Below are 23,055 nucleotides of genomic sequence, written 5' to 3' on the forward strand. Positions count from 1 at the left end.
TGATTTATTTTATATTATATACGCAGATCAAACCAACAAAAACAAGGGAGTCTTTACATCTTCAAAACCCTTTGTAGAGTTGTCTCTATAGTCTTGAATCGTCCATGTGTAGTTTATGAGTTCTTGTGATAATGCAGTTACAGGCAGTGCCCAACAAATACACAATGTGTCCAAAGAGCAGGGCTGCTACTAGATGTAATAAGTCATTTCTTGGGGCCTCTGCATTTCTTGGGCCTCCACATACTGTATTTGCTGTACAATGATGGTGTAATTGAGCATTTATATTCCTATGGGTTATAAGAATGTAAGTAACTAATCATGACACCAGTCAAATTGACAATGAATCTAAGGAGACAATCCTGATCCTGACATAGAAAAGCTGTAGAGGTTTGTTCACAATTAGCCAAATTGGGGGCTAATACTAAGTGAGGATACAGTTCATTCCAAAGGTGTTCAATAAGGCTGAGTTCAAAAACCTTTGCAGCATACCAACACAAAAGCATTCCAGACAATTATGTCCCTCCAACTTTGTTTGTAAAAGGCTTCTGAATGGTGGTGATTGTCAGGTGGCAATATACTGTATGTAATGTAATAATGGGAGCTCCATAGCATAAGGCCAGTCCTTATGACCCTCTTTGTGCAGAACCCATATTACCATTCATCCTGAAAAATCAGCAATAATCCTATAGAGTGCAAAGTAAAGCAGTAAGAGAAAAATTAGGCACTCAATAAATGCAAGAAACATTTTTAATAAACATTAGATGAACACAAAAAAGGCAGCACAATGGTGCAGTACGTAGCTTACATTGCTGCTTTATAGCTCTGCCTGTCTCTGTGTGGGATTCCTCTGTGATCTCTGGTTTCCTCCTTTCTCCAAAAACATGCCAGTGGGTGGATGGCTATTGGCTAAGAAAAAACTGCCTCTAGTGTATGAGTAAGTATGTGAGTGTGTTACTGGGAATAGACTCCAGTTCCACCACAACCCTAACCAGAATAAGCAGTCACTGAAATTGAGTAAATGTGTTTGAAAATATTACACTCACATATTTTTAGCTGTTTCATACAATAAAACAGATGTGTATTTGTTCACTATACCACAGGTTTGCTAATATTGTCAATGTTTTACTGCATATGTAATTATTCATTTTTGCATTGTTTTAATTGAGTTTTGTGATTTACTGTGAACCAATGATTAAAACAAAAACAGAATGTGATTAATAAGGTTAAACATCATCACCATCATCACATGAAGCTATCCTATGCATAATGTTATCATCAAGACTTTGCAATTAAATAGCTGATTACATTGGCAAAAGTTGGTGGACTCCTGACCAAAAGCTTGGCGAGTGTGTGTGTGTGTGTGTGTGTGTGTGTGTGTGTGTGTGTGTGTGTGTGTGTGTGTGTGTGTGTGTGTGTGTGTGTGTGTGTGTGTGGTAAAGTTCCAAAGTAAAATCTTGACTAGGGGCACTAATAGTCTAGAATTATCCTTGCACATGTGCTATAAATTCAATTGGATCTTCTAAATGTAGTCAGTGAGGAGCATCCAGCAGGGTTCAATGTAATGTGATCTCCAACAATACACACATGCTAGCATACACGCACATACACACGTAAGCACACCCGCACTCACACACACACAGCTGCTTCACACATGTGAAGTTTGGATTGAGATGCATGAAAAAATTCCCTTCCTTCGTAGCCATCAAACAGGGTATGTGGCCTCTGTGTGTGTGCGTGCGTGTGCTTGTGAGTGTGCGTGTGTATATGCTAACAGCTATAATTACATATTCAGTCAATTAAAAATATCTGACAAAACTAACTGGCTATGTGACAGCTACATATTTAAAAGAAAAACACAAACACAATGTTAACACAAACTCAACAACATCCACTGCAGCTAAATAATTTGAGCTGTTAAATGATGGAAGATGATCTGCACTAATGCTATCTGTGTGCCACGCAGTCTTCGGATTGAAGGTATTTTAAATACCCAAGATTTTCTGTGAATTCAGTGATGATGGTGATGTGCAAACAGTATGAGCTCCATTAAGCAAGCAGAGCTCAGAGGAAATGTGTTCCGCTTTTGTTGCTCCTGAAATCTGCAGAGCAGCTTTCGAGAGCACTGATTGGGTCTGATGGAAACCAGCTGGAAGCTGGAATAGAAAAATAATAACAGTGGTGACTAGGGCTAAAAACGGAAGGATAGGGAAGGACTATACATAAAAAAATATCAAAAGAGGGGGAAAATGCATGACGTTTTTGATGTCAAAAGATCTGCCAGAGTGGCTGGAAAGTACAAATTGAACTAAAACAGAGAGAGAATTTGGATCACTGTGGTTGGGATAGAGAGAGGAATAAAGGAGAGTACATGTTTGGCATGGAGGGTGGATAGTGGGGGGTGTTGGGGTCGAAAGAACTTGCGTGAGGACACTTCACAAAAGCTCCTGCAACCAAGTCAGGAAAACACAAGGCAGCCAGCACAGACCTAAACAATATGAACATGTGTCTATATGATTGTTCACATCATCAACATGCCTTTACATCCAACAGTTTCCACATATCCACCATAGAAGAGGAGCAAATAAACAAGGAACTCATGAATGATGGCATACTGGCACTAAATGAACACACACACACACACACACACACACACACACACACACACACACACACACACACACACACACACACACACACACACACACACACACACACACACAGGTAAACATAAACAGCTAGTGAAGTGTCTGGTCTGGGCCAGAGGCCAGTATACACCTGGCTTACTCAACTCTTATCTTTGTATATGGCATAGATCTAGTGAAGGATTGTACACTTTGCCATTATCAAACACCTTTCCTGAAAACTATGGCCACACAGTCAATAATGTCTGTTCTCAGCATACACAGTGCTAGCATGGAGGGCACTATAATAGGAAAAGTATGAAGGAGGAAAGGGACTGGCATCCAAAACAAGTCTGACCCGCAGGAATCAGTTTGATGCAATCCCCTAAGTGAGCTCAGCCATGTTTAAACCAGGATCATGATGAAAAAACAGAACAAAACATATAAGTGTGTGTTAGATTAAGCTATAAATTATCAACCGTATAGTGTTGGTCATGGCATAGAACTTGAAGTGGAATGGAGGTTTTGAATACATTTTTAGTTTAACCTTTTCTTTTCTTTATCACTGAGTTGTGTTGTTTCAAAAGCAGCAAACCTGGCTGCAGTTCAAACAGAGCTGGGCACCTTCAACTACCTGGCAGGTTAATGAAACAAGTTTTTCAGGAGGTACACATTCCTAAAGACACATTCAAATAGAGGTGGAGAGAAAACACATGCTCTCTCTCTCTCTCTCTCTCTCTCTCTCTCTCTCTCTCTCTCTCTCTCTCTCTCTCTCTCTCCTCACATTTTTTCCTACTCTTTATCCTTTGGCCGACATCTTTCTTGAGTGCTTCACAGATGCGTTTATACAGCACATCACAGTCTATAACTGATCATGGCCAGAGTTTGGCAAAGATACATCAAAATTTATTTTTTAATATAATACCAAATACTTAAATTTTAAGTGTATCAAAATAAACTACAAAATGCAGCAGTCACACCAGGTAACCATGTATAAAATTAAACTACTGTATTTTTGTATTTTTAAAAATATATATTTTTTGTTTATAGTTTATAGCAACAGCTTTTCTCTGGCTGAGTCATGCAATAAATCTGACATACGCAAACAGTTAACAGACCAAATATTCACATACATATTCCGTGTGATCTCCCAGATGAAGGTTAGTTTTAAAGTAACCGACAGTTTTATGTTTAACAGTTTGAGAATGACTTGTAGGCGAAAGGGCTACTTTGCATCAGCAACACTGACTCAATGACAAACAAGTCATTCATAACATATTCTTTCATAAACAGCTACTTTAATTAGGGTACATTATTCGGCAATTAAACATTTATTTATCAATCCTCTGACACCTATTTGAATACTGGTCGGCTGCACGTTTCTTACCTTCACCACCTTTTTCCATATGGATACATTTTCTGTTCTGATCTGAACAAGTTTGACCAACTTCTGAGTAGGCACAAATCAGATCACAAATCAGAGGCCGTATTTTTATTATGTTATCATGTACAGACATCTACAAAAATACAAAACACTAAAGTATTTTGAGTCAAACCTATCAAATACAAATGACAAAATCCTATTTAAAATTTGAAATACATGTATCAAAAATACTGGCCATCCCTGATCATCCCTGATCCTTGATCCATGGGCAAATGATTACATAAATTTCTTCATCTCCATCATATCCCAAAGAAACTCGGGGGCTAAATCTTTCAACACTTTTATCCAGTCAACACATTCAAATGCAGTATTTTATATTCTTGCTGGCATTTTTCTTATGATGTATAATGACCTCGCTCAGTGTTTTAACAGAATATGACTGATTGCCTGATTATAATCAAAAGTAGATGCGCTGCACATAGACGATCTCTCATTAGAAGAAATCCCCCCACCCGTCTTTTTCATACTTAATATCAGTGCAATTTCTAATCTGAAGACATGAAGAGATAAAAAAGGAAACTCAGCTCTGCAAAAATATTTCACACGAATAGTTCACTGATTCAGAATTTAGAGAAATCTGAATCAAAACCTTGTGTGTTGTCTTCATCGGTGTGGTTCGTTTAGGCAGGTGTAAACGCAACAACCTCACTCACATGCAGCCAAAACAACCGCCCTGAGCCTGTCTGACCAAGGTGGTCTCAGTCCGGTTTCAATCAAACCCTCAACCCTGAATTGACCCAGTTTGAGGAAGTGAACTAAACATACTGTGTATTTTGGGATGTGGACAGCATTTTTCTGTAGATTTGAACTGCTAAAATGAAGTGCCGCAGAAATGCCATGTGTTCTGGATATTTGGACCAACAAACAAAAATGAGAACATAAACAGTATAATGCATGCAATAATTTTTAACCTAGCTATTTACATAATTATGTTGTAGTTTATTGAGCGCCAGCTTCACTCTCTTTGTGCTTGGGTGATTACTTCGTGATTTGTTTTTATGTTTAAACATTTTTGTTTAAAACACCCGCTAGCCTTTTTCTCTATTTGGTTTGTTTAAACAAAACAGACTAAATCACACTATAAGCTGTAATTCAGACTCAGAAAATGGACTAATAAGTGTGAAAACTCGCATCCACAACAATGCACCATGCTTTTATGTATTTACCCCCCCAGTCCTTCATTCCCCCATGCCTCATAAATTAATACTTAATTTATGTCTGACATAAGTCTGCTTTGATACATTTGTAAAGCAAATGTGTTTTCTTAACAAAGGAAAAGAAGGAAGCTAATACATGGGAATTAGGTGTGTGACAAGAAAGGAAGGCAGCTCTCTACTGTGTGCCATTTGAACATGGGGCAGAAAATAAATAGATTTGTAGGACCTTTTCCGGGTATTTTTTCTTGAGAAAATATTTGATGACCTTTGTTCATGATATCTTTGTCAGCACATAGCCTGTGCTCAGATAAACATGAATAAATCAGGCTGAGCAGACAGTATTTTTTTGTGTGGACTTTAACGCTTAAATGTTGATTAAATATTTAAAGTGATACAGAATTTTATTTAGTAATAAACATGTAATGTGGGTTAATTCGATATTTTAAGATTGTAAAAAAAGTAATGCAACATTAAAGTACTCAAACTGAGGTTCTTTAGCTTGACAAAAGTTATTAGCCTATTTACATTTAGTAGTGAAGCCACTATAAGGTGCTGTCATTATGTCACAATTTTAACAGCTCATAAAGGAGCAAGTTTGCTTGATGGAAATGTTTAGCAATATTTTAACATTAGTGAAAATTACGTTATTTAACAACTACAATATCACAGTGCATATTCACACATTTTAAGACAGATCAGTTCATTATTGATTAATTGTAAATATGTAAATATGTGTAAATATTGGGTACTCAATGCATGTTTATTGCATTCAAGCACTAAGCAAACCTATCCATATTGCTGGATGCTGTAATATATAAAATATTATACTTTTGTAAAATAACTACTTTAAAAGTAACTACAAATAAAAGCAATGCATATTACTTCTCTATTTTAAGTAAACCTTTCACACACACACACACACACACACACACACACACACACACACACACACACACACACACACACACACACACACACACACATACACACATACACACACACACACACACACACACACACACACACACACACACACACACACACTCTCTCACACACACACAGACACACACACACACACACAAACCAAATGAAGTGCAGCCTGAATAAAGTAGGGGGAGTTCCTAACCATCTGTAAGTACCTGTGAAAAGCTCCAATATTGATGTTCTGATGCCTCCCAATACAAAACGGAGGCGCAATCAAGATGAAAGTGCTGGACACACCCCACATCACATTTCCTCAGGCCAAATAGAAGAGATTCTTTCCTGGCTGTTTCTGTGGTTTCCACTGGCACAAAAGATTATTACTATTTGCTGCCATTAATGACCAGGATAGTGTAAAAAATACTCTACAGCAGCAAAGATTGATAGATTGATTAACAATCAATATTTAAATCTAATACATTTCTGCTAACAAAGACAAAGTGTAGACGGTTTATCTGTGATATACAGAGTCATTTCAATTGTAAGAAATATAGCAAAGGAACAGTGAGATTTACTAGTAGAAAATATTCACAGATAACAAATGTGTGCACACCACAGTGGACTTTTTTCTCCCCTTGCAAAAAACATAGGAAAAAATGTTTTACAGGTATTTAGTTAAACTTCATATATTTTTGTGTGTTGTTTTTTGAATGGAAGTTGGAATGTAAGATTTCCTGAAATCTAGCAACCTTGGTTAAAGATGCTAGCTCTTCAGTATAAGAGGATTTGAAATAAACCTGCTATATCAAACAATTGTGCATTTAAATCCAGTCAAAATGAGCTGCTTGTCTGTATACTGAATCAGTGTTTGTTGTCAAACCTCAGTTACACTGAAAAATTTAATTTCACTAGATAGAAAAACCGTATTTTGTCCTACCCTATTTAACTCTAGTCATATGTTGCTGCTGAAGTGAATGACAGACACTGAATCAATGAAAATGAATGTTCCTTTAAAGTCTTGACAAAACCTTGGCAAGGACATAAAATAACATCCAGATAAATCAGACATTAGCTCATCTAGTCAACACAGAGTACTCCACATGCACTATTTATCATCCACTTTTATCAACAAAAAACAAAATGAAAACTATAAATTCTCAAAGCTGAAAGAACTACTACAATCAAGCATTATCGTGAGCATGTGAGATCCTGAGAGATCCAGGTAGCCAGATGCTTACCTCAGGTGGGGATGGCTGTGCATGCTTTCTGACTGAAAAACATTTATTAAGGACAGATCATACAACAACAAATGCTGTTGCTATGACATGCCAAACATGTCGATCTATATAAACTCTTAACCACTGCATATGACAACTTCAAGATTAAAGATTGACAATTAAATGTTTAATCAATAGAACATAACGATGGACAAAGTAAAAATCTGATTTACTGAAACTGGTTAGATCCACAAAGTCCCACAGTAGTGTTCTTGAGAAGGAAAGTCAAATTACAGCCTCAACATGGATTGATGGGCTCAAGTCTGCAATGAATTGTAAGAATGGGCCAGAAGATAATGCTGAAATGAATCTCTGCCTCACTGAGAGATCCAGAATGCTTAGAGACAGCCTGTCAGAATCCTCACTCCCTTCTGCCAGCCTGTTCATGTGAGACATGGACAACCAGACTGGCCAAGTTCACTATTCCAGCACAGACAGAGGGAGTCCATCTGAACAGGGCTTTAGGAAAGTGAAGAGTAGTAGAACTGTTTTTGGCTTCATCTTAAAACTTTCTTCCTATACCTCTTTAAATCATAGAAAATCTAAGAGCCTGCAGAAGTATTAAGCAATAATAACCTGTCTGTATGTGTCCACACACTAGGTAATAAAAATTAGAGCAAAATGTTTGGGTTAAAACATTTGTTCTAAAGCAGTAGAAATACAATTATAAATAAAATAAAAAGAAAAATGCCTATTTTTGTCAGAAAAGTTTGGAGTGCATCTGAAAAACACGAAAGCCGTGCATCAGGGCTACTTTAATGTGGGTAAAAGCGAGCGATTATATATGAAGCTCAAACGGCAAACAATGACTAATATGAATGTGCCTATGCATCCTTAATAATTTCCTGTACAGGGTAGCAGTGCTTAAAAACTAATAATAATAATAAAAAGAAATGAAAAAGAAAAAAAGAAAAAAGAAATACAAATCGAAATTTGATTTTAATTTCATTAAATAGAACCAGCTCAATTCACACCAGATGTCAAACGCAAGCACAAAATGTTGTGAGAAACAAACAAAAAAAATAAAAATAAAAATAAATAAATAAATAAATAATAAAAAAAAAAAAATATATATATATATATATATATATATATATATATATATATATATATATATATATATATATATATATATATATGACAGTAATGGCATTTGTACATCTGAATTTTTTTCATGTTTAGAGAAGCATAGCACTATGTTCTATGCAGGAGATGCAACCTGAAGGAGATTGGAGACTGTAAGGTGTTGGCAGAGGACAGTGTAGCTAGACAGCATCGGATGGTGGCCTGTGGGATGGACTTGGAGGTGAAGAATAAGAGGAGTAGAGTGAGGACTGAAAGAAGAATAAAAAACTGAAGAAGGAATACTGTAATGTGAGGTTCAGAAAAGAGGCCAGAAAGGGGCTTGGAAGATGGAGGGAGTATTTTGAGCAGCTGATGACTGAGGAAAATGAAAGAGAGAGAAGGTTGGATGGTGTGGAGATGGTAAAGCAGAAAGTGGAAAGGATTAGAAAGGAGGAAGTGAGAGCAGCGATTAAGAGGATGAAGAGTGGAAAGTCTGTAGGACCAGATGACTTACCAGTAGAAGCATAGAGATGTTTAGGAGAGATGGCAGTGGGTTTTTTTAACAAGATTGTTCAACAGGATTTTTGAGTGGGTGGAGAAGAGTGTCAGGAGTGATTTGTGATAGAAGGGTATCTGCAAGAGTAAAAGGGAAAGTTTATAGGACTGTGGTGAGATCTGCGATGTTGTATGGTTTAGAGACAGTGGCATTGACTAAAAGATAGGAAGTGGAGCTGGAGGTAGCAGAGCTGAAGATGTTAAGGTTTTCGTTGGGAGTGACGAGGATGGACAAGATTAGAAACAAGTTTAATAGAGGGACAGCGCACGTAGGACGTTTTGGGGACAAAGTAAGAGAGGCCCGATTGAGATGTTTTGGACATGTACAGAGGAGGGACATTGGATATATCGGTAGCAGACTGCTGAGGATGAAGCCAACAGGAAGGAGGAAAAGAGGAAGACTAAAAAGAAACTTCATGGATGTGGTAAAGAAAGACATGCAGGTAGTTGGTTTCAAAGAGGCAGATGTAGAGGACAGGGGGTATAGAGACGGATGATCGAAAAGAGCAGCCGATAGAAGTAGTAGTAGTAGTTTAGAGAAGCATAGCAGTAGGGAAAAAACTGGTAAAGATTCTGCATGGCTGGCAAATTAAATTAAAACCGTGTTCAGTAAAAATATTCACTTGACATACTAATTTCGGTTTAAAAACAAGTCGATTCTTTCTTTACAGACATAACTACTCTTATTCAATGTCTTTCTTTAAATTAACATCAACAAGCCACTTTTTAGATGGAGCCGTTTGTACATGCTGCTACTGGGGACCACCACAGCAAACATGACCTTTTGCTAGCCTCTAATTTATACAACCACTGTAGTGGAATCAGTTTTCTATCAAATAACTAGAGTGGTGTTCAAAAACAAACATTAAAATGGCATATATGAAGTTTGATATAGCTTTCATATTTATAATATTCATATATAAATGAGAATTAGATGGCTAATACAGTACACAATTTAGCTAAATAACATTAATGCTAAGAATCAATTAATATACCACTATCAGAAAAATATCTTAATTTGCCATTGTCTACAGACTCTTGGAAACAAGCATTTTTTTTTTTTGTAATTTGGCAAAACCTTTGAAGACCACAATCCAAAGTACCAAGCAAAATAAAATTTAAAGCAGGTGAAAGGTCATGTAATTGTTAAACAGGCATTAACTAGACAAGACAAAATTAGAAAACATGAAGCAGTCCTTAATCAAACACTACACTAAGCAAGACAGACTGCTAATAAACGGTAAGCACTTAACAAGACTTAACACAAACATGCCTGTCAGACTGGGGTTAATTAAGGAAAGTAGTAATTACAAACAGGTGAGTATCCTTAGTAATCAGATGTCTGTGAACAGAGGCCATGTGATGATGTCCCAGACTGAGGATTATGGGAGGTGTAGTACAACAGGAGTTGTCGTCAGTGTGAATATATAATTATATTTCAGCAACCATTTTATTACGTCTTTTCAAGGGACAATACTATAGAAATGAAACTTGGATATATTTTAGAGTAGTCAATGTGCAGCTTGAATAGCAGTATAGATTTACTGTCCTCTGAAAATAACTTAACATACAGCCATTATTGTTAAAATATCTGGCAACAAAAGTAAGTATACCCTAAGTAAACATAAAACTGTGCCCAAAGTGTAAAATTTTGTGTGAGCACCATTATTATTTAGCACTGCCTTAATCCTCCTCCTTAAACCCAGTTTCTGAAGGGAGAGCATCATGTTTTGCTTCAGAATGGCACAGCACATGTTGGAATCCATGTTTTTCTTGGTACTTCTCACCAGGGCGTCACCAGACATGCTGGACACCATCTAAGCCAAACAAGTTTATCTTAATCTTATCAGACCACAGGACATGGTTCCAGTAATTCATGCTCTTGGACAGGTTGTCTTCAGCAAACTGTTTGCAGGCTTTCTTGTGAGCCAGCTTCAGAATAGGCTTCCTTTTGGGATAATGTTCATGCAAACTGATTTCGTGCAGTGTGTGGCGTATGGTCTGAGCACTGACTAGCACACCTTCCACTTCTGCAACCTCTAAAGCAATGCTGGCAGCACTCATGCGTCTGTTTTTTAAGCCAGTTTCTGCACCTGACGCACAGCACAAGGACTCAACTTCTTTGATCGACCTTTGCGAGGCCTGTCAGAGTGAAACCCGTCTTGTAAAGCCCTTGTAGGACTGTGGTAACTGTACTGTAACTTAGTTTCAGAGTGTACCAAACTTTTTATAGCCTGGATTATCTTTGTGGAGAGCAACAATTCTAATTCTCAAATCTTCAGAGACTTCTTTACCATGAGGTGCCATGTTGAACATTTATTTTAACTGCTCTAAAACAAGATACACAAATTTGTATATTCCTGTCAAGCAGACAAAAACATGAACATGATAAATAGAACATGTGGCTTTGCGTTGTTACATGATGTACAGCTGTTATCAATGCAATAATGGCTGTATGTTGAGTTATTTTCAGAAGACAGTAAATCTATACTGCTTTACACATTGACTTCTCTAAAATATATCCATTTTTAATTTCTATAGTAGTCAAGTCTTAGCTTTATACTCTTGCTGTATGGTAAGGAGGTAATTTTTTGTTTTCAAATGTAATTGTTTTTTTTTTTATTTAAATGACTAAAAAATAATGTTGACACATTTGTATTCACTGTATAAGTATTGTCAGTGGTGGGCGGTCAGAGCCAGCAAAGCCTTCTCTGCTGGCCTAAACACTATCAGAAGCACTGACCTACATTTACAACATACAGTGAGGAAAATAAGTATTTGAACACTCTGCTATTTTGCAAGTTCTCCCACTTAGAAAGCATGGAGGGGTCTGAAATTGTCATCGTAGGTGCATGTCCACTGTGAGAGACATAATCTAAAAAAAAAATCCAGAAATCACAATGTATGATTTTTTTTAACAATTTTTTTGTATGATACAGCTGCAAATAAGTATTTGAACACCTGAGAAAGTCAATGTTAATATTTGGTACAGTCGCCTTTGTTTGCAATTACAGAGGTCAAACGTTTTCTGTAGTTTTTCACCAGGTTTGCACACACTGCAGGAGGGATTTTGGCCCACTCCTCCACACAGATCTTCTTTAGATCAGTCAGGTTTCTGGCCTGTCGCTGAGAAACACGGAGTTTGAGCTCCCTCCAAAGATTCTCTATTGGGTTTAGGTCTGGAGACTGGCTAGGCCACGCCAGAACCTTGATATGCTTCTTACAGAGCCACTCCTTGGTTATCCTGGCTGTGTGCTTCGGGTCATTGTCATGTTGGAAGACCCAGCCTCGACCCATCTTCAATGCTCTAACTGAGGGAAGAAGGTTGTTCCCCAAAATCTCGCAATACATGGCCCCGGTCATCCTCTCCTTAATACAGTGCAGTCGCCCTGTCCCATGTGCAGAAAAACACCCCCAAAGCATGATGCTACCACCCCCATGCTTCACAGTAGGGATGGTGTTCTTGGGATGGTACTCATCAATCTTCTTCCTCCAAACACGTTTAGTGGAATTATGACCCAAAAGTTCTATTTTGGTCTCATCTGACCACATGACTTTCTCCCATGACTCCTCTGGATCATCCAAATGGTCATTGGCAAACTTAAGACGTGCCTGGACATGTGCTGGTTTAAGCAGGGAAACCTTCCGTGCCATGCATGATTTCAAACCATGACGTCTTAGTCTATTACCAACAGTAACCTTGGAAACGGTGGTCCCAGCTCTTTTCAGGTCATTGACCAGCTCCTCCCGTGTAGTTCTGGGCTGATTTCTCACCTTCCTTAGGATCATTGAGACCCCACGAGGTGAGATCTTGCATACAGCCCCAGTCCGAGGGAGATTGACAAGTCATGTTTAGCTACTTCCATTTTCTAATGATTGCTCCAACAGTGGACCTTTTTTCACCAAGCTGCTTGGCAATGTCCCCGTAGCCCTTTCCAGCCTTGTGGAGGTGTACAATTTTGTCTCTAGTGTCTTTGGACAGCTCTTTGGTCTTGGCCATGTTAGTAGTTGGATTCTTACTGATTGTATGGCGTGGACAGGTGTCTTTATGCAGCTAACAACCTCAAACAGGTGCATCTAATTTAGGATAATAAATGTAGTGGAGGTGGACATTTTAAAGGCAGACTAACAGGTCTTTGAGGGTCAGAATTCTAGCCGATAGACAGGTGTTCAAATACTTATTTGCAGCTGTATCATACAAATAAATAGTTTAAAAATCATATATTGTGATTTCTGGATTTTTTTTTTAGATTATGTCTCTCACAGTGGACATGCACCTACGATGACAATTTTAGACCCCTCCATGATTTCTAAGTGGGAGAACTTGCAAAATAGCAGGGTGTTCAAATACTTATTTTCCTCACTGTAAATTCTATCTGTTCCATGAAATTTTATTAATTTATTCCCAACAGTTTTTTATCTTAATTTCGTAGTGTTTCTCTTGGCTGCACTGCTCCCAGTACGTGTATGTGGATGTTAATTTTTTTGTCCAATCAAATTTCAGCCTCTATGTGCCGCCATGTCAATCTACTCTGTCCAGGGCCTTCAAAGTCTGTTCTGCTGGCTCTTTTACCTTAGTTTGTTTCTTTAACCAATCAGATTTCATATTTGCCTCACGGGGTCAGCTAGCTGTCCCAGAATAGCATCAGCATATTTCCGTCCTCTGATTGGTTGGTCAGAGAGAAACTGTTACAGCCAAGTTCGACTGGCAAACACGTGTGTAGCACTGCACAGATTAATACATTTGATCTAGACTTTTTTATGCCTACGGAAGAAGAGAAGTTGATTTGGTTTTGGACATACATAAAAATAAATTTTGAAGAAAAGCTAGACATCATGAGGAGAGGTCGGCCAAACCCGAAGTTAGCTAGCTTGTCTCAGCTCGGGAAAGGGTTTGTTCTCCACTCCCAGACCAGTGAATACGAGCGGTACCACTGGCTTAGAGCCTGTGAGGAGCGGTGCAAATTATGAGTAAGCATCTCTGGTGAGTTGGTTGTATTTCATTAAATTTTTAGGTTTTTGTCATGTTATTAGGCAAATATCGATTCTGAACTGCTCCAGATGGTGTAGGTGCACAGTTGCGGTTGAGCTTATTGCTTTAGTAAAATGGTATTCACCCTCCATATGTGAAATGCCTCTCTCTTTGTAAAGCCACGCATTGTTATATTGGGTTTTTGTATAGTATTGATGGTTCCCTTTCAGGAACGAGTTACATACGTAACCTAGAGACGTTTCTATAATTGCGACGTGATAGTGGTGGTATTAAGAGGTGGATTAAGTCGGGTAAGTCCTTACTGAAGGCCTAGGTAGCAAATGCACAGCCCGCCACTAAGTATTGTTAAATATCACTATATTTTATCCAGTGTGAATCCTGAGCAAAGATTTGCTCAGCATTAAGCTTTGAAGATTTCATATCCAAACACCCTGTAACAGCTTTTATATACTTTTATGATGCCCCTGATTTAAAGTTCCCAATTAAATGGCTTTCTTGTTATTATTTAATTATGTAGGTTAATGTTTTTCCTTTGAAACTTGAAGTTAGAATAGCCTCATGTTACAGTGCTTGACTGACTTACAACACATCCAGTAGCAATCATGATGTACACCCCCTCCTAACCCGACAGTAACATAGCAAGCCAGTAAAATATGGAGAACAGCAAAGAAAATAATGAGAGAGAGACTACTACTACTACTTCTTCTGATGGAGAATCCGTAATAGTGTGTAAATGCTGTCACATAACCATGAGCATTTTTTCTTCCTTGTTGAAATTAATTAACTCCAGCTATGTTTTACTTAATTTTTTAAAATAAAGGCAAGAGTGGAAAAGTGATTTTAAAAAAGCATACAAAAAGATTCATGGACAAAAAAAAAGCTGTGACTACTGCGAAAAATCACACCACATGCTACTCTAAAGCAACTGTTTTAGAGATATATTATTCTAGAGAGCATCTAATATGATGTTCATAATGTCAATTATCAGCTTTTGCTAGCTTTCCCACTATAAAACTAAAAGAGAAATATCTCTCAAACAATTTTATCTGTTATACTGCAGTGTGCCAGTCAGCACCTTTTCTAGGCAAAGGCAAACTAGGCAGCCACCTAGTGCGCAAGCAGCTGGGGGGCCATCATTGAGCACCCCCTGCCTCATCGCCACCCTTGCCTTGCTTTTTAATATGTTTTTTTTTTTTTTAAGTTTAATATACAGTATATGTTTACATACTTGAATCCCGCCAATTTTGCAATGGTTTAATCTTTGTTTATGGAAGGACAGAACCATTTGTGGGGTGACAATAGGAATCTTGCCTAGAGTGCCAAAAAGGCTAGAAAAGGCCCTGGTGCCAGTTATAAGGCACAGGCACAAAACACTTTCAAACACCAAATTTGAATTCAGGGGCACTTTAAAAAGACTTGTGAAACATCTTTCATTGATACTATTATTCAAGATCCCCTAATAAAATTAAAAAGATAAAAAAAAAAAAGATAAAACGCTAACAAAATCTATCTATTTTATTTGGTCATGCAAAGCTGTGTTGATACTAAGTAACCATCTGGAGTGCTATTAATCAGCATTGATAAACTGATTTAGCCAACATGGCAGGAGCCTGTATTTCCTGTGTGGCTTAGTAAAACATGCCAGCAGCCTGTCACTGCCTGTCTCACTTTGGCTGATTTCTCTCGGGATCATGCTTTCACGTGCTCCATATGCTTGTGTAATTTTCATCTCAACAAATAATCCTGTGCATCTCTCTACAATGCACATGATTATCACAAATTTGCTCTTTCTCAGCAAAAAACTGGCAGAAAAGACAACAAGCTTTCCATGTGCGAATGGATGAAGAATGAAAACCAACACAAAAGGGTAAATAAGGAAATACTAAACAGAAATGCATCACACTACACAAACAGGCAACTGAAAAAGAAAAAAGAAACAGAAAAGTGCCAGAAAGCTGGCAGAAAGTTGTTGAAACTCACCCAGCCAGCACAATGAAGAAGTCAAGCCGATTCCAGGTATCCCCAAGGTAACACTTTTTACCAAAGATGCCTAGTGCTACCATCTTAATCACCATCTCCACAGCAAAAAATGCAAAAATGAAGTCGTCGAAATCCTAGAAAAAAAAAGAAACGCATCCTAAATAATTACCAATTATATGAACGTATAAATAAGTAAATCAATAAATCATTATTTTCCACTACAATATTCAGCTGACTGAAGATAAGTTTTTTTTTGTTTGTGTGTGTCATCTATAGATGGTTCAGCTTATCTGTCTAAAAATCCAAACTGTGTGGGATCTCTCCATAGTTCTGGAGGCCCTGTCCAAGCCTCCCTTTTAACCTTTGCATGAGGTGCCCTTAAGATTTCTTGCAGACAAGTCTTCTGGCCATCTCATCTCTAAAAAGATTTGGGGAATTTCAGGCCCTTTTTGTGGCCCCCCCTCTTGTCTAGAGTTTACCCTACCACAGGCCGGGTATGTTCCCTCTGTTGCCCCATGACCCGGGATTCTATCCCCCTCCCTTTCGAGCCTCCGACCAGGAGAAGTTTAATCGGGTGTGTCCAGTGCTTGCATTCGTCCACAGGATTGCCCTGTGGAGGAAGTCAGACCAGCTGTTCGTCTGCTACGGTCTGTATAAGAGGGGTCTTCCTGCCGACAAGCAGACCCTCAGCAGGTGGATTGTGGATGCTATCTTCTCCTCTTATGAGCCATCTGGTCTCCCCGCTCCTTTCGTGGTCAGAGCTTACTCGACCCGAATTGTCTAAGGCCTCTAAGGCCTTTTTCATCTACAGTTACTCTCCAGGCCATCTGCAATGCTGCGAGCTGGTCCACCGCTCTGACCTTCGTCAGGTCTTACAGCCTTGACCTTAGCTCCACACCTGGCCGCTCAGTTTTTTGACCTAGCTGTACCCATGCACACCAGACAGGGATTTGTCAGTCTGGGGGTGTTATACTCTCATTCTCAAAGCGTTGTTGACGCAGCTCGAGTTCCTAAAGGGGAACATCTCTAGGTTATGTATGTAACATTGGTTCCATGAGGGAATGAGACCCTGCATCTCTGTGCTACACTCCCTGCATCCCTGCGTGCATGGTCACACAAAGGCGTTCCCAAAGCATTGTTAAACTGGAAACTCGGGGAACCAGGGATACCTAGAAATGTTTCTATGGATCTATATAATGTCTGATCATTATTTATGAACAAGTATGAATATAATGCATGATTATTGGCAATTAGTGATGGACAATAACAACGTAATTTTACTCGGTTACTGTACTTAAGTGCATTTTAAAGTATGTATACTTAGAGTATTTATATATTTGGGAAACCCTTACTTTAGTACATTATAACATGTAATCATTACATTTAACTGTGGTATTATTTAAATAAAAAACACTAGCTTGTTTGGAAATACATACTGTACATTGCATTAAATGAAAACCTATCACAAAAAAGATCACAAACACAACCCTGTGGTTCCTGTGAGAGTATCTACAGGGTATGTGTTCTCTCACTGGTTGTCTCTCCAGAAAAAGTTCTGATGTGCAGGAGAATGGAACACTATATTACATAGATTAATACATAAAGTCCTCTTACACCAGTACAATTTTACTACTGATACTTGAGCACATTCAAACTTTTGTACTTCAAAAAAAAATGTAATGTTAAAGGAATGTACTTTTTACTGGAGTAATATTAAAGCAGTGTTTTTTTTTTTAATTATTATTATAATTTTTACTTAAGTATTAGTATAAATAGTGTACTGTGTATAATTATTTGTGTGCTTATTGTGAATAAGATGTGTGTATTATTATTTACAATTTTTTTATTTGGCTTAGTTTGCAGAGGATTGTCAACTGAATCGTGTTGCCTAAAGACACATCTTAGACATAACTCTGAATGAGACCGCACAACTAAAATAATGTTTAATGTGCACAGAGATGACGCCTGTATGTCATAAAAAGATTTGAAGGGACAGGTCAGGGGAGGAGCAGGTTCACAGTTCACAACTATTTCCCCTTCACTTGTATGATTCTTTGTATTATTAAACTGTACTTGCCTGGCCAGCTAAGGAAGCCTGACAATTTTCTCATTGGTTAATTTTGGAATCACACGAGGATCCTCGCACATTGTATTGTGCGCCATATAATGATGAGAGATGAAGTTGGCGTGTTATTTTGACATTTGGCAATGTTCATGCGCTTATTTTCATCAATTAATTTTTTTTCTTACTGATTACTGATTAGTGAGTCAGCAAATTTGAGCGAATACACATGTGCAGAACATATGGAACAAGTATGTGCCAATTATTCTTCTATTTAACAAATTATTCAACATATTATCCACCTTGTTCGATAAAATACAAAATTATACCCTGATTTGCCTCAACTTTTTTCTTAAAGTCTCACTAAAGTGTTCACATGAAGGTGGATTTGGGTGGAGTAATGGATTATTAGGGAGCATGGAAAGTAGCGTGTGGAAAAAAAAAAAGACATTTATTTCTCATGCACAATAAAAGAACACAACAAAGCAGGAATAAACACAATGCAGTTCAGATAAAAGCAGCAGCAACAATACAGTGGAAATGTTGAAAGAGCGTTTTTATAAAAGTGAATTAAAAAATGGGAGTTTTATTTTCAAACTGGCTTTGATAGCAATAAGAAAGGGGGAAACTATGTCATAATTAGTAACTGTTGTTGCACAGAAAATTCACCTGGGATTTCAGTGCTAGCTCGAGCATTAGTGATGAGTCTTAAATAAGGAAATCTCTCCAACTTCGACGCCTTTACAATGCAGGGAATGTTCATTAAGCTGCAGTGGGTATGCGTGCTCTGAAGCGCCACATTATTTTCGAGCCAAGCTCTAAGCTTTCAGACATATTTCTGATTTCCCTTACAGTGAACTACTGCTCTTTTCATTCACCACTGACGGCAACACACAGTAAAAATGTAAATCATGACAGTTGCCAGTTCATCCTTTAAAATGCATGATTGAGCTGGTCTTGTGAGCACTACTGTGGTCAAATGGCTACCCACTTGATGTTGAATAAATGTAAATGTATGCTTAACCATATAATTTGATCCAACCACTGTAAAGCAGGGAAAAAACTGCCTCTTGCCCATGAACCACAATGAACTGTCACTGCTTATCATCGTGCTATATCCCAATGCTCCCATCTAGAATAATATGACATAACTCATTTTTGTCAATCCTGTCAGCTTTTGACTGGTGAACTATTCGTTGTCATTTTAAATGTGAATATAAAATACTAAACATCAAATGCTTTTATTTTTGGGGCATAAAAAGATGTCAAGCGGCTTCTTCTTAAAAGGCACAGTTTTCTAAGAAGAACGAGGTTCTCTCAGTCTTGCATTGCTTAAGGCCTATAAAGCATGGTGCGTGCACGTGTGTGTGTGTGTGTGTGTGTGTGTGTGTGTGTGTGTGTGTGTGTGTGTGTGTGTGTGTGTGGGGCCTCTCCATGGTTCAGCAGCTCTCTAAAGAAAAACAGCATAGACAGGGGAAACCCCACAACAGAACAGTCCTAGACTGTCCACATAGCCTGCCAGCACTATTTAATGCTTTCGTATTTACAGATGCAGCCTTTCTTTATTTGCTTCTCTTTGCAACACCCACTAGCAATTCACCATATTAAGAATCCTTTTCTGTCCCTTAGTTCATCCAACCATTTCTACCTGCTAATCCTTATTTACTTCATTGGTGAATCATATATAGGTTTTTGCTGTGCTGGAAGAGAAGTTTTTTCTTTTTCTAATGCAACTGATGCCTTGCTTCTCATTCACATCCAAACCCACTTCCTCACCACATGCACATGCACACGCTGCTATGAAAATGCATCTTCCACATCCCAAGTTCCTCTATTATTACTAATCTGGATGCTAAAAGCAAGGGCCTAAATCCAGAAATTATGTGGTGGTAGAACACAGAAAATATGCGTATTGGGTATCATTGCTTATAAAATTACTGAAACGATCATGAAATATTGGATTAGTTCGCTCAGATTGCTGATTCAATATCTGTATGAAGATCAGAAAATGTGAAAAACAGATCAAGTCAGGAAGAGGTTAAATAGATTTACAGCCACATGCACATTCATGGAGCATTAGAGTGCGTATGGATACGTTCTTGTGGACGAGGGGGAAAAAAACAAACACGTTTTACTAATTTCATGCAAACACACAAAAATGAAACATATGGTCACCACCTCACCGCTGATCTTTTTCTACTGACAATGTCTTTCATCCCATATTTGTACTGAGTTGGTATGCAGATTGCATCATTACTGCGTACATAGAAGGCTAACTTACATTGCATGAGAGTAAATTCTAGTCCTACTGATTCACTGTTGATGTGCGGAGTCTTATACAATGTATTTTGTATTTCTGAGGCTCTTTTCTGTTCTTGTTCCTGTTCCTAGTCAACCTGGAATTTAGATTGACATGTGTTATTTGTTTATGATTGGATTACCCCTTAAAACATACTGTCTGACTGTTGACCAATGCCTTGAATTTTGATCATATTTGCCCACTGCCCCCTTTTGCACTTGCACCTTGCCCATATATTGGACATGTTACAACAAATATATGAAATAATAAACACTCTTCTGGACTCTGAAAGCAATAATCTATAAGACAGCTGTGTGCATATTCCACCTGGAAAAAAACAAGAAGCAAGAGGTTATTTGCTTCATTGCCCATGAGGCAAGGTATGTTCAAACTTCAGGCATATATCCTGCTCAGACCCTGCATGCCCGACTTTCATGGAGAGTAATAATATGATTTCAAACAGCTGTTGTTCATACAGCAAAAAATCAAAAATCAAAAAAGAGCAAGAAAGAAAAAGTTTAATATACATTAAAAGCTATGTCTATCTTCCCTTGATAGTGTTGATGGATGGTTGCTGTTTTGATGGATGATCATACCTTCTCTCTGATGTTTTTTCCTCAAAACATAAGAAATTTCACTGAGCTCTCTGTCTAAAAGAGTGTGTTTCTCTTTTACAGTTTTTGATCTCCTGCTTAAACACATTTCACAAACATATTCTGTGGAATGTGTTATGTGCTCGATCAAAGCTGCTCGCATTCATTCACCCATACTGAAAAAGGAAAACTCTTTTACATGTAAACAGATGGATTCCTCTGGTATTTGGAGCAGCATTAGTTCTGTATTTAGACTATTAGGTGTACAGGAAAGAGGGTTTGTCAGCAGAGAGAAAGAGTGTGTGTGTGTGTGTGTGTGAGAGAGAGAGAGAGAAAGGAACAGAAAAAAATGCACAAGGATGTGTTATTGTGCAGGCAAAGAAATGAGGGGAAGATGGGCGTCCTGCACGCTTGCTGACTTTATTATATCATTATATCTCATTGGTTTCCATTATCCCACAAACGCATTCCTTTGCATCTCGGGCAGAGGTTAATCCGAATCACATTGGCCTGGGAGACCCTCTATATCTTCCTAACAAAGACAGGAAGTAAGTGGCTGCTTTTCTGAATTGTCTGGCCATCTTGTTTTTGTCTCATGAATGTCTTAGCTCCATATAACAAGGAGAACATGCAAATGGTTTTGGTAGTGGCCATATAGAACAAAGAGCTACAGACTGTTACGTGTGGATTAAGAGCTTATATGAGGGCTTTGTCTTTTATTTAATTCAAGATTGAATCCAAAACCTAAAAGTGTCCAAAACTTGCTACAGCCACATGCTCGTCACTATCCAATAAAAAAAAAAATCTGTGTTTGTACAACCCATTATTTTTACACTTTAGCTATTATACTGTCCCTCAACCATTGTGTTACAGCCAGTATTTCTGTGTGTTGCAATACTCACCTCCAGGATCTTGCAGCGTTCTGAGTCACAGTCACTGTCCTCACATGGGTGGAACATGCCTAATGTCACACAGTTCAGCAGGATCACTAGCATACTGGCCCGTTCAAACCACGTAGAAAATAACAGTTAAGGAACAACATTTAGAGCAATGTAACAACACACAATAAATACACATCATGGCTTCCTGACTTCTCAGAATGTCAGGATGAGACAGGGGTCTAACCAATAGATGGTTTAAAACAATCATACCAAAAAGACAGAGGTTTTTATTCACCTGGGTGAAAAGAGTATATTTTATATATTGGTATATACATAAGTTATTTTAGATATTGTATAAAAAATTAAGTTTAGTAATTAATGATTTAGTCATCATTAATGTTTACCCAGAACCTATCTATCATTCTAGCACACAACAGGCACCAGTGAGGAACATGAGACCAAACATGTGCTAGCAATATCAGTTTTAATGTGAGTTGGCTTGTTGGAAGTATTGAATATTTTTTTTGTGTCTAGCCAAGTAGCTGGCTAGGAACGTTGACTAATGGTGTTGATTATGCAATACAATATTTAGCCTAACATTTGCCAGGTTGTTAACTACTTTGGCTACTAGTCCAAAAACCTTGGAAAGATAAAAGGATTGTGTATGCTGACTAAATGTAACCAGACATGGTTTTAGCCAGCCTCCATCATTATAAATGTCACCAACATTGCTTCTTACCGTCAAAGTCAATTTTCCAGCATGAAAAAAAATCCAGCAAGCACATTATAAGAGATCATATATAATGTCATTATTTACTGATCTGGAAAAGATTGCAAAACCATTTTAAGACTTCCAGACTCCCCCAGACCACAGTGAGAGCGATCATCTCCAAATGGAGAACATTTGGTGTATTGATGCATCGAATCTTCCCAGACGTTGTCAGGCTTCCAAAATTTCTCCAAAACAAAGCCAGAAATCACAGAGGAAGTTAAAAAAAAATAAACCTCAGACTTATACTTCCTGAGAGCAATGATACTGTGATTTCCATCAGAATGTGGTACAAGTGTGGTAACAAATCCATGATCATACATTCAGAGACCTACATCTATAGTTAATGTGCAGAGACACAGAGTTGTCCAGGGTACAGATTAATAATAGCTAGTGAAATATTATATTAGTGACTCTACAGTCGGAAAGACAAAGCGA

At 38.0% G+C, this 23,055-nt stretch overlaps 1 protein-coding gene across 19 annotated transcripts in view; it reads right to left on the minus strand.

The window, feature by feature from the left end:
- Positions 1-23,055, minus strand: part of cacna1g (calcium channel, voltage-dependent, T type, alpha 1G subunit) — a 179,927-nt gene that overhangs the window by 82,860 nt on the left and 74,012 nt on the right. For all 19 annotated transcript variants that reach the window (XM_083556190.1, XM_083556186.1, XM_083556200.1 and 16 more), the window contains exons 3-4: positions 21,870-21,981; positions 16,014-16,147 (exon numbers count right to left, since the gene is read on the minus strand). In XM_083556190.1, coding sequence (XP_083412316.1) covers positions 16,014-16,147; positions 21,870-21,981 — 246 coding nt within the window. The remainder of the gene's footprint in view (positions 1-16,013; positions 16,148-21,869; positions 21,982-23,055) is intronic.

This window comes from Silurus aristotelis (genome assembly GCF_946808225.1).
Source record: "Silurus aristotelis genome assembly, chromosome: 12".
Classification (NCBI taxonomy): Eukaryota; Metazoa; Chordata; class Actinopteri; order Siluriformes; family Siluridae; genus Silurus; species Silurus aristotelis.